Source organism: Cheilinus undulatus, linkage group 8 (genome assembly GCF_018320785.1).
Source record: "Cheilinus undulatus linkage group 8, ASM1832078v1, whole genome shotgun sequence".
NCBI lineage: Eukaryota > Metazoa > Chordata > Actinopteri > Labriformes > Labridae > Cheilinus > Cheilinus undulatus.
Window position 1 is genome coordinate 53,668,627 of NC_054872.1, and position 15,380 is coordinate 53,684,006.

At 41.2% G+C, this 15,380-nt stretch overlaps 1 protein-coding gene across 5 annotated transcripts in view; it reads right to left on the bottom strand.

Moving 5' to 3' along the window:
- Positions 1-15,380, bottom strand: part of adam15 (ADAM metallopeptidase domain 15) — a 48,948-nt gene that overhangs the window by 12,341 nt on the left and 21,227 nt on the right. For 2 of the 5 annotated variants that reach the window (XM_041794168.1, XM_041794167.1), the window contains exons 12-21: positions 14,625-14,802; positions 14,081-14,173; positions 12,688-12,883; positions 12,482-12,590; positions 9,313-9,508; positions 8,967-9,044; positions 8,681-8,792; positions 8,445-8,592; positions 4,896-5,004; positions 4,016-4,084 (exon numbers count right to left, since the gene is read on the bottom strand). In XM_041794168.1, the coding sequence (XP_041650102.1) occupies positions 4,016-4,084; positions 4,896-5,004; positions 8,445-8,592; positions 8,681-8,792; positions 8,967-9,044; positions 9,313-9,508; positions 12,482-12,590; positions 12,688-12,883; positions 14,081-14,173; positions 14,625-14,802 (1,288 nt within the window). Of the gene's footprint in view, positions 1-351; positions 400-428; positions 1,040-4,015; positions 4,085-4,895; positions 5,005-8,444; positions 8,593-8,680; positions 8,793-8,966; positions 9,045-9,312; positions 9,509-12,481; positions 12,591-12,687; positions 12,884-14,080; positions 14,174-14,624; positions 14,803-15,380 lie in introns of those variants that run through there. The other 3 variants (XM_041794166.1, XM_041794169.1, XM_041794170.1) reach the window with 3 other exon arrangements.

Here is a 15,380-nt window from a genome sequence, read left to right on the forward strand (position 1 = left end):
TCATTCCTCCAGCACTGCCTTCATTCCCCCAGCCCCGCCTTCATTCCCCCCGCCCCACCTTCATACCCCCAGCCCCACCTTCATACCCCCAGCCCCGCCTTCATTCCCCCAGCCCCACCTTCATTCCACCCTTCGGTCAGTGGATCTGGCGTAGCTCTACAGGTTTCAGTCTGATTATGAGATTTATGAACTAGAAGAAAAACTATTTTCACTGCTGAGTGAGAAATATTCAGCGGTATGGGTATGGGGCCCTGCAGCCTGTTGCTGCTGGACTTTCTGACAATCATCTCCATCATGTGAACATGAAGAGCAGACAGACAGGACACAAAGCAACACTACAGGTGACTGTACCTGGTTGGGGGGGTCGGGGGGCAGAGGCTTGGTGGGGGGGGCAGGACGCTGTTTGACAGATTGAAGCAGCAGAGAGAGAAGTCAACGAGCAGCCAGTCACATGATCAGAGTATGTCTGTGTGAGTCCTATCATTTCTAGCAGGTGATTCTTAAAGGGATGAGGATGGAGAAAGGGACCTACTCTATGTCGGGGGGGCTGGCGACACACTTTCAGCCCGATCTACCACCAATGAGGGCACGATTCAGAGCAGCGGATTACTGTAAGTCATAGCTGGTAGTAGGAAGTAGAAGCTCCGTCAAAACGCCAAAGATTATTTTTTATCCAATCTTATCTGGTCATACTGCACACTAAAAACAATCTACAGCTACTTTTCAGTCCTGAAAGTAGAGACACATTCAGGGAAAAAGTTACAAAGCTTTCAAAGAAACAGCAGACATGGACTAGAAGAGTCCGTCTACAGTCTGGAGGGTCAGAGTCAGACCGAGACTCGCTAATGGTCTGTTTTCACCAAGTGGTCCGGTTTGGTTCAGTCCAGTTTCATCACAGTAAACCCTGATCTTTCTGCTGTTTCCTCAGCTGATGGCTGTCCAACCTTGCTGGTTGTGATGGATCATTTGGTTCATCTCCGTAATAAGAGCCGGTCTTTTGGCTCCCAGACAGCTCTTTATGTGGTACCAGTTTGGATTTCTAAATGTGGGTTAAAAACAATAAAAATGGAAGAAAGGCTCCAGTCATTCATTTAAAAGAGTCGGCTTTTAGAACATGAATGACACATCATTACTCTGTCTTATACACATTAATGCTTCTAAACAGCTCCTCCCACTTTTCCAAAACATGCCAACTATGGCCGACTATTCGGCAAAAATGGAGGGAAAAAGCCTCCAGCTCCGCCTTTATTCCATCCTTTGCCTTGGATGAAATCAACCTCTGAAAATTACAAAACTTCGATCAGTGCCTTTGAAGATGATGATGTCATCACTGCTTACCAAAAAGTCCAGCCCCTGCCTGTGATGATGTCATTTTTTAAAGCTTATATAACATTCTGTCCTCTCCCTTTGAAGATGATGTCATCCTTTAAAGCTAATTAACATTCCGTCCTCTCCCTTTGAAGATGATGTCATCCTTTAAAGCTAATAAACATTCTGTCCTCTCCCTTTGAAGATGATGTCATCCTTTAAAGCTAATTAACATTCCGTCCTCTCCCTTTGAAGATGATGTCATCCTTTAAAGCTAATTAACATTCCGTCCTCTCCCTTTGAAGATGATGTCATCCTTTAAAGCTAATAAACATTCTGTCCTCTCCCTTTGAAGATGATGTCATCCTTTAAAGCTAATTAACATTCCGTCCTCTCCCTTTGAAGATGATGTCATCCTTTAAAGCTAATTAACATTCCGTCCTCTCCCTTTGAAGATAATGTTATCAAAGCTCATAAAACAATCCATTATGACAAAATAAGTGAGAAAAGCGGTTAAAGAGGCTCAGCTCGCCCCTCAGCTCAGTCTAGACTTCTCTAGACTGTGGTCTCCCTTCATCAATAATTATGAAATTTACATTAAAATAAAATCGAGCACATTCTGAGTGAAACATGCAACATCATTAGTTTAAATGTTGTTAAATTTGGTAATTCAGTGAAGCTAAAATGGTACCAAACCAGCTGTTTAGGAGCTTCAAGCACTGGTTCTTCTTCCTGAGCTGATCTTAATAATTCTGATCTCTAAAAACAGTCAGCCTTCTGTGATTGGTGGAAACTGTCCCAGATATTTAAAATCATCTGGTGTGTAGCCAGCCAAAGTCCCTATGTCAAAATGGCTCAATAATCTAAGCCTTCTTATACTAAACTATACAAATGTGAGATTATTAAAATCTAAAGGTACATCACAAAAATTACCACAACATAGAAAAAGGTCACTTTCCCTGTGACTTATACAAAGTAAAATATATCAATCCTTTTTGTTTTAATGTTGATTACTGCTTACAGCACACAAAAATAAAAAATCCACTATCAAAAAAGGATTTATAACCCTGAAATGTGGACCTCGTGTTAAACTCTGCTCATGTAACACTCATGTCCTGGACCCGTCTGTGGGGTGGATCCTGATCTTCTGACTCCAGTCTCAGTCCAGTCCTTGTGAAGCTCCCCTAAGTTCTTAAATCTGCTCTGTTTGACAATCCTCTGAAGGCTGAGCTCATCCCTGTTAGTTGGTTCCCTTCTCTCACCACTCTTTTCCTTTCAGTGAACTTCCATGAATCTGCTCTGATACAGCCTCTGAGAACAGCCTGACCTTCAGCAGTGACCCTCTGTGGCTTACCCTCCTTAAATATCTCTGATACAGCCTCTGAGAACAGCCTGACCTTCAGCAGTGACCCTCTGTGGCTTACTCTCCTTAAATATCTCTGATACAGCCTCTGAGAACAGCCTGACGTTTCACCTTTGACCTTCTGTGGCTTATCCTCCTTAAATATCTCTGATACAGCCTCTGAGAACAGCCTGACGTTTCACCTTTGACCTTCTGTGGCTTATCCTCCTTAAATATCTCTGATACAGCCTCTGAGAACAGCCTGACGTTTCACCTTTGACCTTCTGTGGCTTACTCTCCTTAAATATCTCTGATCCAGCCTCTGAGAACAGCCTGACCTTCAGCAGTGACTTTCTGAGTCTTACCCTCCTCATGGAGGGTCATATTGTCCTCTGAACCAGAGAGAGAGTGACGGCTCAGGGAACCTTTAATTCCTACCCTAATATTCTAAAATTCTGAGACAGTGGATTTTGGATTTTTATGAGCTGTAAGCCGTAATCAACAAGAACAAAACAAAACAAAAGAAGTCTTGATATATTCACTTTGTATGAAATAAATCTCAAATTTATGGAGGTTTATTTTTTTGAAGTAAATCACAGGGAAAAGAACTTTAACATGAAATTATATTTTTTTAGATAATATGAAAAATTACATAAAAAAATGTTTAAAGAGAGGTCAAAACTAGGGGTGCACCGATTGCAATTTTATGGCTGATCACCAATCTTTAAAAAGCCTGACCTGCCGATACCGATTTTTTATAACTGACAGCATACACCATTAATGTCCCAATCTTATTTTATTGAATAACATTGAACAATACCCGTGAAACATTATAAACTTGTTGTTTTAACTGCATGAGGTAATTCTCTCAAATATAAATGTAAAGTTTAAAGCATTGCTGTCCAAACTACTAAATTATATCAGTTCCTTTAGTCTTTCATTTTTCACATTTCAGTATGTAGAGGCATATGAAACCGATCTTATCCACCAATCTTATTTACAAGGATGCCGATCGCTAATCTCCTAAAGTTAAGGAAATCGGCGCCGATACCGGTTTTGGCCGATCGATCGGTGCACCCCTAGTCAAACCTCACAAAAACAGACAATTTCATGATAAAAAGTTGTAAAACCAGCTGAAAGTTCAGAGGTTTGGGATTAAAAGAAGAACGTAGAGGGTCAGGAGGTTACAACACGCCAACGTCAAACAAACAACTCAAACATTAAGGATCAGCAACACCAAGACTACACCGCGACTACACCATGACTACACCATGACTACACAGAGACACAGACTGGCAGACAGGCGTCAGCATCAGCAGAGACAAACAGACGTGAACACCTGAGGCGGGGCTCAGGTAAGGTTACCTGCGGCAGGGGTTTTAGGGCGGGGTCAGGGGGAAGTGGCTTAGAGGGAGGAGCAGGTCGTTCCTGTTCCTGATTGGAGAGAGAACAGGAAGCAGAGTGACACATGCACTGAAGAGGAGGTCAAAGGTCAAACAGGCAGCTGTGTTAATGTGAGCAAGAAAGAATTAAACATCTGAAACTTCCTCTGAAGGTTTCTTTCACAATAAAACACTTCCTGTTTCATTAATCCGGCTCAGAGAGACACAAACGTGAGATGAACCAGAACTAAGTGGTTCTTGTTCCAGCAGGGGTGTGACCTTCAAATCCTTCATCAACAGGTTAAATCTTCACTCCGTCTGTTTGGGTATGGGTAGTGGAACTAAGTATGAAGGTGTGAATGGATACGTCGTACTGATGGACAGCAACCTTCACCGTTACTGTGTGGATTTCTATGAACAGGGTAGGTTTATACTGGTCTCTGTTATCAGAGTGTGAATGTAAGAATGGAGTAAGGTATAAAGGATGAACACCTTCATACCAGCCCTCACCCTCAGTGTGTGGACGGAGGGAACGGGAGTTAACGGGTAAGTGAACCCATAAAAAGAGCTCTGAATGACTAGAAAAGAAACAAATTAATCTAACTTAACCTTTAAGTTCCCATCAGGTTGAAGGTTTGAACATCAGCATTTCTCATTAAAAACACCTTACATAACCCTAAAAGCTACTGGGCCCTCCAATGATCTGATTGGTCCCTGGATCCTTCCCGTGATTGGCTGTTAGCTCTGTCAGCTGTTTTATAAGTATAATTAACTATTAAAGACACTCCTGCTTCAGTCGTCCTAAAAAGGTGGATCGTGGTCTCCCTCCTGACAGGAGGTGGAGCTGATGTTGCCATGGTTACCTCTGAGAGCGGCGAGGTCAGCGGGATGTCAGTCTCTGGCTTCAGGTGGTATCTCAGCGGTCGGACATGCTCGCCGTTCCTGACGTCCACTCGATCTGTCACCGGGATCCTGACCACACGGGGAATAAAAACATTAAAACATTTTAATGATTTAATAAACACGACTCTTAATTCTTTAAATATCATCAGCTTTAGGAGGAATGTTTGTGAATAAAGACGAACGTTTCCCTCATCACCAGCAGCAGTAGAGTGATAAATACAGTAATGCATTATTGCTTATAATCCAAATCTGAAAAGGTTATTCTGCATAAAGAGTGGTTTTAACTTTGTCATACTTGAATGAATTAAGTTAAATCTTGAATTTAGGACTTGATAAAACCATAAAATCTACAACAATGACACAAAAGCAACCACACGGCACTAAAAACACCAACACATGACACTCAATACTAACACAGCTGCTGGGGGAGAAAGGGTTAAAACCAGGTCTACAGTGGGATCAATCTGTTTGGGCTATACCTGACCATAAAAATGTAAAAGATCATAAAGAAAATCATAATATTTCTAAAAATCATCTCCTCCACCAGGAGGACCTTCCAGTTTCTCTGTTCCTCTGAGAATAAGGAGGATGTCCAGGTCTGATCTAGCTGCTGCCATGGCTGCATCCTTCCTCTCTTCACCAGCCGCCATTGTTCACAGGACTGCAGAAAAACTAAACCACGCCCTCAGCTCCCGCCTCTTTCTCCCCTAATGATGCTGATTGGTGTGGTCCTACTCTGACTGGTGGGTCACACTGAAGCTTTGAGAGAAGGATCCTGGTGACAGACATGAATCTGGACAATTCATCGGCTCTGCAAGGTTAACATCCTGAAGGACCTCCTAGCCCTGAAAACTCTGACATCCACAGCTGGGACGCCAAAATCAACCACTGACAGATCTTTGATAGCACATGCAGTAAAAACGTATATTTAAGAGCTTTAAAAAACTTAAAAAAAACAAATCCTTCAGAAGGCCAATGTTTGGAGAGTGAATCTATCTAAAGAGACGACAAACAGTCTAAATGACACAAAAGCATCAGAGAATCTCTGCACAAAAACATGCCTATGTATCTGTGCAATTAGAGTTGGCTTCAGTCTTGGATGGCTAAAAATCTGTCTCTAGCAGACTTTTGGTAAGAATTCAAACTAGAATTCCTCTAATGGGGAGAGGATGGGGATGAGGGCAGCTCTGAGTGGTCTGAGCGGTGAACTCTTCACTGTCTGGCTCTGCGGGGACTACAGACCGGGTCTCAGCACAACCAACTGTACCTGGAGACATGGGCGGGGTCAAACTCCTGACCCACTGTCTCAAAGTGAGTCACACTGCATTATGGGTAAAAACACAACACATCAGAATGAGGTTAGTGACATTCTTTAGAGACGTTCATCAAACTTTCAGCATCATTTAGCAGCGTTAACGTCTGACCTGAGGAGAAAAGGGAAAATAAGGACAGTGTCAGTAGTCCCAGAGCAGCTGGTATTGCTAAGAACCTCACTATTCAGTTGGATATCGATTCGATATTGATTTAATGCTTTGATGTTGATTCAGTAAGAAGAAGAAATACACAAATGACCTGTTGATATTTCTTAATAATTATTTTCATGCCCATGTGAACATATGTGGTAGGTCACCTCACATTTTTAGCAATAAAACATCTGAAAATAAAAATTTGCACAATAATAACTGATTTGGGCATAAGGAGTAAAAAAGTAAAAGACATCCCAGTTGTGTAAAAACACTGAAAAAGTAAAGTGCGTGTAAACTTTAATAATATTTCTGTCCTCTTGGAAATTGTGATAAACCTCACAGAACATGGTTATGGTTGGGTATTTGGTTGAGTGCGGCCTCGTCCATACAACGCGAATCACACGCACAGCGACCCCCACTGGCCAGGAGATGAATTGATTCAGAGGATTTAGTGAATCAATATTGAATTGAGGGGGGAAATATTGCGATGCATCGATTAATCGATATTTTTACCCACCCCATTCACCAACATTCTGTATTATGCCTTTGCAGATGTCATCACAGCTTATAGAACATTCCATCCTCTGCCTCTGAAGATGATGTCATCACAGCTTATAAAACATTCAATCCTTGCCTCTGAAGATGATGTCATCACTAAATGTGTATAAAACATTCAATCCTTGCCTCTGAAGATGATGTCATCACTAAATGTGTATAAAACATTCAATCCTTGCCTCTGAAGATGATGTCATCACTAAATGTGTATAAAACATTCAATCCTTGCCTCTGAAGATGATGTCATCACAGCTTATAGAACATTCCATCCTCTGCCTCTGAAGATGATGTCATCACAGCTTATAAAACATTCCGTCCTCTGCCTCTGAAGATGATGTCATCACAGCTTATAAAACATTCCGTCCTCTGCCTCTGAAGATGATGTCATCACTGCTTATAAAACATTCCGTCCTCTGCCTCTGAAGATGATGTCATCACAGCTTATAAAACATTCCGTCCTCTGCCTCTGAAGATGATGTCATCACAGCTTATAAAACATTCCATCCTCTGCCTCTGAAGATGATATCATCACAGCTTATAAAACATTCCATCCTCTGCCTCTGAAGATGATGTCATCACAGCTTATAAAACATTCCATCCTCTGCCTCTGAAGATGATATCATCACAGCTTACAAAACATTTCGTCCATTAGACTTTTATTGTAGAAATGTGACTGCTTTGTTTGTACCATTAAACAGCTGTTGTAATGTCAGTTCTCCACCAGATGTCACTGTTTACTCTGATAATGAACCCACAGAGCTTTGAATGTTTTTGGCTCTAAAGGAAAGAATGAAACCATCACTATTACCATTAAGGAGTCAGGACCCTGAGGGGTTGTCCCTCTGTAGTTCTGATTTAAGAGGCTCTGGTGGGGCATTAGAAATCTAGGTTAAGAGTGTAATTGTATTATTAGACAAAGACAAGCACATTTCTGTTCATGTTCTAATAATATAGTGTGTTACTAAACAGGCCAATCAGCAGCTGGGTTTAAGCTTTAAAAGTAATCAACTAAAACATATTACTGTTTACTTTGCTATCATAATCAGGGCCGCCCCTGGCCAAAGTGAGGCCCCCAGCAGACTCTGGCATGAGGCCCCCCCAACACTGCCCCTGGATGTAATCCATGTTTTTGTGTCTATTAAAGACTTTTAACGATTCTTAAGACTGAAATCCTTTTTAAAGTGTTTACAGTGATTTTTCAAAAGTTTTTGGAGAACTAAGTGAGTGAGGAACATTATAAATAATAAATGTTTGATGACCTCTGACCCTTCCTCTGAGCTGTCTGAGAGTGTTTAAAGGTGAATGAGACATGAAGGAGCAGAGATGGACTGATTCTACGTCACTGTGTCTGCAGGGAGACTCTGACATGGATTAACAGGATCGACAGGATAAAGCCAGAGATAAAAATAATTAATGCACTTATTGTGGATCTTAATTAATCAGGATTAATGCAATTAATCAGCCCTGTTAAAACAGAGAGAGCGTTACCGGCTGTGTTGTCGAGCTTTATGAAATGGGCTGTTGACGCAGAGGAGGCTCCGTCTGAATCGAGGGAAGCGCAGAGCGAGGAAGAGGAGGACGACGGGCACGATGAAGAGGAAGATGATGAGCAGAGCCACTCGTACCGGGTCAGACTCTGAGAAAGGAGGAGAGGTTAAAACGGGTCAGTGCCATCACTCCTACAGGGTTGGTTAGATATTGAAGGTTGTGGCGGGGCGTTTCACCTCCAGCAGCTCTGGCCGGTCCGCTGTCCACGCTTCCGCCGTGACCTGAGAACCTGCAGTCAGGAGGAGCCCAGCCCACCTCACAGTGACAGTTCTTATTACTGTTACACACCTGGAACACACGGCGGCCATGACAGTTACACACTAATACACACACCAGCAGAGATAAACACAGATTAAATAAAAACAAAATAAACTGAACAAAGTGTGACAAAAAAGTTTTTTTTACCTCAAAGTTTGATTTGTTGTTTATTTTTCTGTAAAATCTAAAAAGAAGTGAACTCACCCCGTTACCGTTACACTTCCCACGACATTCCTCCACTCCGAACACAGACACGTCCTGACACTTCTGGTTCAAACATGCCTAAAAGAGAAAAAACAAAACAAAAACTGAATATTTACAGTCTTTTACTTTGATTTCAGATCCTGAATGTCTGAAATAAAAGCAGTCTGTTTGGTCTCATCAGCTGTTAGAGGTCTAGATCAACCAATCATCAATCATGTCTGATATTCAGGATTTTTGATCAGGCAGTCTCTGACTCAGTAGGGAGCCAGTTTAAGATAAAAATAGTTCACTTTGATACTAAGCTGTTGTTTTCCTCCAACCCTGCAGGGGGCGCTGTTGTTCTGACCTTGCCAGGACTGCAGGCTGTGCCCTGGGCCACAGTGGCGGGGTCGGACACATCGTCTCCAAGGTGGAAGAAGGTTCCTCTACAGACCAGGTCGCTGTGGTTGAATTTCACTTTTGTGGTGAGAATTTCTGCGTTGGTGCCCAGCAGAGGGCGCTGCCTCCCTCCCTGACACTGGATCCTACCGCAATGAACATCTCTGCAACACAACAAACGCAATCATTACACACAATGAACAACACGACAAACAACACGACAAACAACACGACAAACAACACGACAAACAACACGACAAACAACACGACAAACAACACGACAAAAAACACGACAAACAACACGACAAACAACACGACAAACAACACAATAAACAACATGACAAACAACACGACAAACAACACGACAAACAACACAATAAACAACATGACAAACAACACGACAAAAAACACGACAAACAACACAACAAACGTAATCATTACACACAACGAACAACACGACAAACAACACAACAAACAACACGACAAACAACACGACAAACAACACAACAAACAACACGACAAAAAACACGACAAACAACACAATAAACACAACAAACAACACAACAAACAACACGACAAACAACACAACAAACAACACAACAAACAACACAATAAAAAACACGACAAACAACACAACAAACAACACGACAAACAACACAACAAACAACACGACAAACAACACAATAAACAACATGACAAACAACACAATAAACACAATAAACAACACAACAAACAACACAACAAACAACACAACAAACAGCACAATAAACACAATAACAAACAACACAATAAAAAACACGACAAACAACACAACAAACAACACGACAAACAACACAACAAACAACACGACAAACAACACAACAAACAACACGACAAACAACACAACAAACAACACGACAAACAACACGACAAACAACACAACAAACAACACGACAAACAACACGACAAACAACACGACAAACAACACGACAAACAACACAACAAACAACACGACAAACAACACAATAAACAACATGACAAACAACACGACAAAAAACACGACAAACAACAGAACAAACGTAATCATTACACACAACGAACAACACGACAAACAACACAACAAACAACACGACAAACAACACGACAAACAACACAACAAACAACACGACAAAAAACACGACAAACAACACAATAAACACAATAAACAACACAACAAACAACACAACAAACAACACGACAAACAACACGACAAACAACACGACAAACAACACGACAAACAACACAACAAACAACACGACAAAAAACACGACAAACAACACAATAAACAACACGACAAACAACACGACAAAAAACACGACAAACAACACAACAAACGTAATCATTACACACAACGAACAACACGACAAACAACACAACAAACAACACGACAAACAACACAATAAACAACATGACAAACAACACGACAAACAACACGACAAACAACACGACAAACAACACAACAAACAACACGACAAACAACACAATAAACAACATGACAAACAACACGACAAAAAACACGACAAACAACAGAACAAACGTAATCATTACACACAACGAACAACACGACAAACAACACAACAAACAACACGACAAACAACACGACAAACAACACAACAAACAACACGACAAAAAACACGACAAACAACACAATAAACACAATAAACAACACAACAAACAACACAACAAACAACACGACAAACAACACGACAAACAACACAATAAACAACACGACAAACAACACGACAAACAACACAATAAACAACATGACAAACAACACGACAAACAACACGACAAACAACACGACAAACAACACGACAAACAACACAATAAACAACATGACAAACAACACGACAAACAACACGACAAACAACACAATAAACAACATGACAAACAACACGACAAAAAACACGACAAACAACACAACAAACGTAATCATTACACACAACGAACAACACGACAAACAACACAACAAACAACACGACAAACAACACGACAAACAACACAACAAACAACACGACAAAAAACACGACAAACAACACAACAAACAACACAACAAACAACACGACAAACAACACGACAAACAACACAATAAACAACACGACAAACAACACGACAAACAACACAATAAACAACATGACAAACAACACGACAAACAACACGACAAACAACACAATAAACAACATGACAAACAACACGACAAAAAACACGACAAACAACACAACAAACGTAATCATTACACACAACGAACAACACGACAAACAACACAACAAACAACACGACAAAAAACACGACAAACAACACAATAAACACAATAAACAACACAACAAACAACACAACAAACAACACGACAAACAACACGACAAACAACACAATAAACAACATGACAAACAACACAATAAACACAACAAACAACACAACAAACAACACAATAAACACAATAAACAACACAACAAACAACACAACAAACAACACGACAAACAACACAATAAACACAATAAACAACACAACAAACAACACAACAAACAACACGACAAACAACACAACAAACAACACGACAACACGACAAACAACACGACAAACAACACAACAAACAACACGACAAACAACACAATAAACAACACGACAAACAACACAATAAACAACACAACAAACAACACAACAAACACAATAAACAACACGACAAAAAACACGACAAACAACACAATAAACAACATGACAAACAACACAATAAACACAACAAACAACACAACAAACAACACAATAAACATAATAAACAACACAACAAACAACACAACAAACAACACGACAAACAACACAATAAACACAATAAACAACACAACAAACAACACGACAAACAACACAACAAACAACACGACAAACAACACGACAAACAACACGACAAACAACACAACAAACAACACGACAAACAACACAACAAACAACACAACAAACAACACAATAAACAACACAACAAACAACACAATAAAAAACACAACAAACAACACAACAAACAACACGACAAACAACACAACAAACACCAGACAGTCGTCTCTGACTGTAAGGGCCGGCTCAGGCTTGGACCTCCTAGTCATGCTGCTACAGGCTCCAGGCGTACTCACGAGTTTCCACAGGGGATGTAGGAGCCGTTGGCAAACTGACCACAGTTCCCAAATTTGTTTCCCTTTTTGTTGACGGATGAGAAGCAGACTGGCGGAGCGCTGGTCGCATCTGCAGACAGAGAAGAATCACAATACTTCAAAACTACTGAAATCCCAGTTTAAACTGGTTTTATGTGTAGTGATCAAAGCACAAAGTGGTGTCTTACTGGGTCCCCACAGCAGCTGGCACTGGGTGTTCATGCTGGCACAGACTCCTCCGTAGCAGTAGGAGGTGCCGCCCTCACACGGCTCTCCGTTCTGCAGGAAGACGTTGGGGGGGCAGTAGGGGGAGGAGCCTGTGCAGAACTCGGGGAGGTCGCACTCTCCGAGCGGCTCGCGACACACTGAACCCGCCGCACGCAGCTGAGGAAGGAGGAGTTAGTGAGACTTGTCAGATTTTTACTGGAGCATTACCAGCGTCCCATACAGGCCCAAGCATGCCTGACGTTTCTGCACAGTACTGTTTCTGTTTTACCGTTTTCAGTTCTAGAGATACTGAGAGGTCAGCGAGCCAGAAAGCTCTCCACACAGGATTTTTCTAGCAACAAGAGGTGACATTTGGAGCCAGCATGGCCCTCCTCAGATGGCTCCAAATGTCAGCTGTCTCTGCCGCATAAACCCTTAAACATGACCTTCCTGGTGGGCACAGCCTTCTGCGTCTTTGTGCTTGCTAGTTTTGGACCCACTAGAGCAGGAATTCTCAACCTTTTCAGTCTGCGACCCCAAAATAAAGGTGCCAGAGACCGGGGACCCCCACTGTCCCTGAAGGTGGTCGAACACAGCCATGAACATTCTGGAATAGTCATGTGGAGACAAGGCCGTCCATAAGAGGGGATAAAGGGGGAGGTTTCTGGGGCCCAGCCACGGAGTCACTGTCACTGTTATCAAAGCTAAACCTGTGGTCATCTTAAAAATGTAAATCCTTTTTTTAAAAATCAGAAATAAAATGGATAAAAATATGACCAAAAAATGGTAGGAAAAGTGATGAAATTGGATTTTGAAAGCAGCAGAAATGGGTTAAAATCTGAAAAAATTCAATAAAAGTGTAAAAAAAAAAATAGGGAAAAATAGGCAAAAATAGCTTAGAGTGGCTAAAACAGCCATAAAAAGTGGTAAAAAGGGTTAAAAGTGTGACTGAAAATGTGGTGAAAAGGGGTTAAGAGTGACTGTAATGGGACAACAGAGGCGATATTAGGTGGGGAAAGTGGTTGAAAGGGTTTCAAAGTGACAAAAATGTTCTGAAAGTGGAAAAATTGCATAGAAAAAGCTTTGTAAGTTGATTACGAAGTGACAGAAATGGGAGTAATGTAGCAAAGATGTACTAAAAGGCAATAAAATGTGATGAAAACAGGTTAAAATGTGCCAAATTTGGTGTTAAGTGGCAGAAAAATGGGTAAAAAGAAGCAAAGATGGGCTTAACTTGTGCAAAAAATATTCTTAGTTTCTTAAAGGCATCTGGTGACCCCCTTCCCAGTGTCTCGTGACCCCCAAGGGGGTCCCGACCCCAACACTGAGAACCACTGCACTAGAGGATGAGCGTGTCTTTCTAACTTTTGTTACCTTGCAGTCCTGGCAGCAGATGCCATCAGACGAGCACTGAGCTCCAGGAACCAGCTGACAGGTGGAGGCGTTACAGCAGGGATCCTCACATTCCTGACCAATCAGAGCGCAGCCACACGCAACAGGAAGAACAAAAAAAGAGTAAAAAACTCCTTCATAAAGACTCACACACACAGCTAGTGTAAAATCCAGCTTTTAATACCTATTTACCTTTTCATATTTGGCTGTGTCCTATAGACCAGAGCCACCAATAACACCAGTATACAGAGCCTTAAATCAATCATGGCCAATATAATTTGGATTTTTTCACAAAAAAATGACAGAACCCAGATTTCTTCAAAGTAATTTCAATAAAATAAAAATATGTGATGTAAAATAAATATTTCACTCTCTTTTCTAAAAGTTGCCAACAAGAGGAACGGATGGTTGATAAATGACCTAACACCTGTGAACTTCCTGTACAGGTGAGACTGATAATCCTCAAACATTAGACACTAACTGGCAGAACTCAGACTTTAGTGCAGACAGGTGAAAGTGTGGCTACCTCGAGCAGGCCGCAGTCACACTCCTCTCCTTTCTCCACGTACAGGTTTCCACAGCGAGGCCCTCCCAGCAGGCGGTCTGGCTGCGGCACGTTGAACAGACACATCCCGCCGCCGTGCAGCAGGCTGATGGACAGATCGTCAGCGCTGCAGCTGCTGAACTGCTGCCCCGGCATGAACCTGAGTGTCAGACATCACAACTAGACAAATGCTCAGAATATCAGAGATGAAAGTCACAAAAAGTAAATGATAAAGTGGAGTGGATGCAAAATGTAAAAATAAGTCATAAAAATGCATTTATTTTAAAAGAGGTGATAAAGTTTGAAAAGATTTGATGAATTTGTGGTTGTTTTAGAAGAAAGAAGAGTCAAATTCAAGAGTTCTGACTGTTTTTTATTAATCCCTAACAATGCAGAATTCTGACTTTGATTTCAGGATTCTGAATATTAACTCAGAATTTCAAATTTGATCTCAGAATCCTGACATTGATCTCAGGATTCCGACTTTAATCTTAGAATTCTGACATTGAAATCAGAAATCTGACTTTAATCTCAGAAATCTGACTTTAATCTCAGGATTCTGACTTTGATCTCAGAATTCTGACACTGATATCAGAAATCTGATTTTAATCTCAGGATTCTGACTTTGATCTCAAAATTCTGATTTTGATCTCAGAATTCTGACTTTGATGTCAGAATTCTGACTTTAATCTCAGGATTCTGACTTTGATCTCAGGATTCCGACTTTAATCTCAGAAT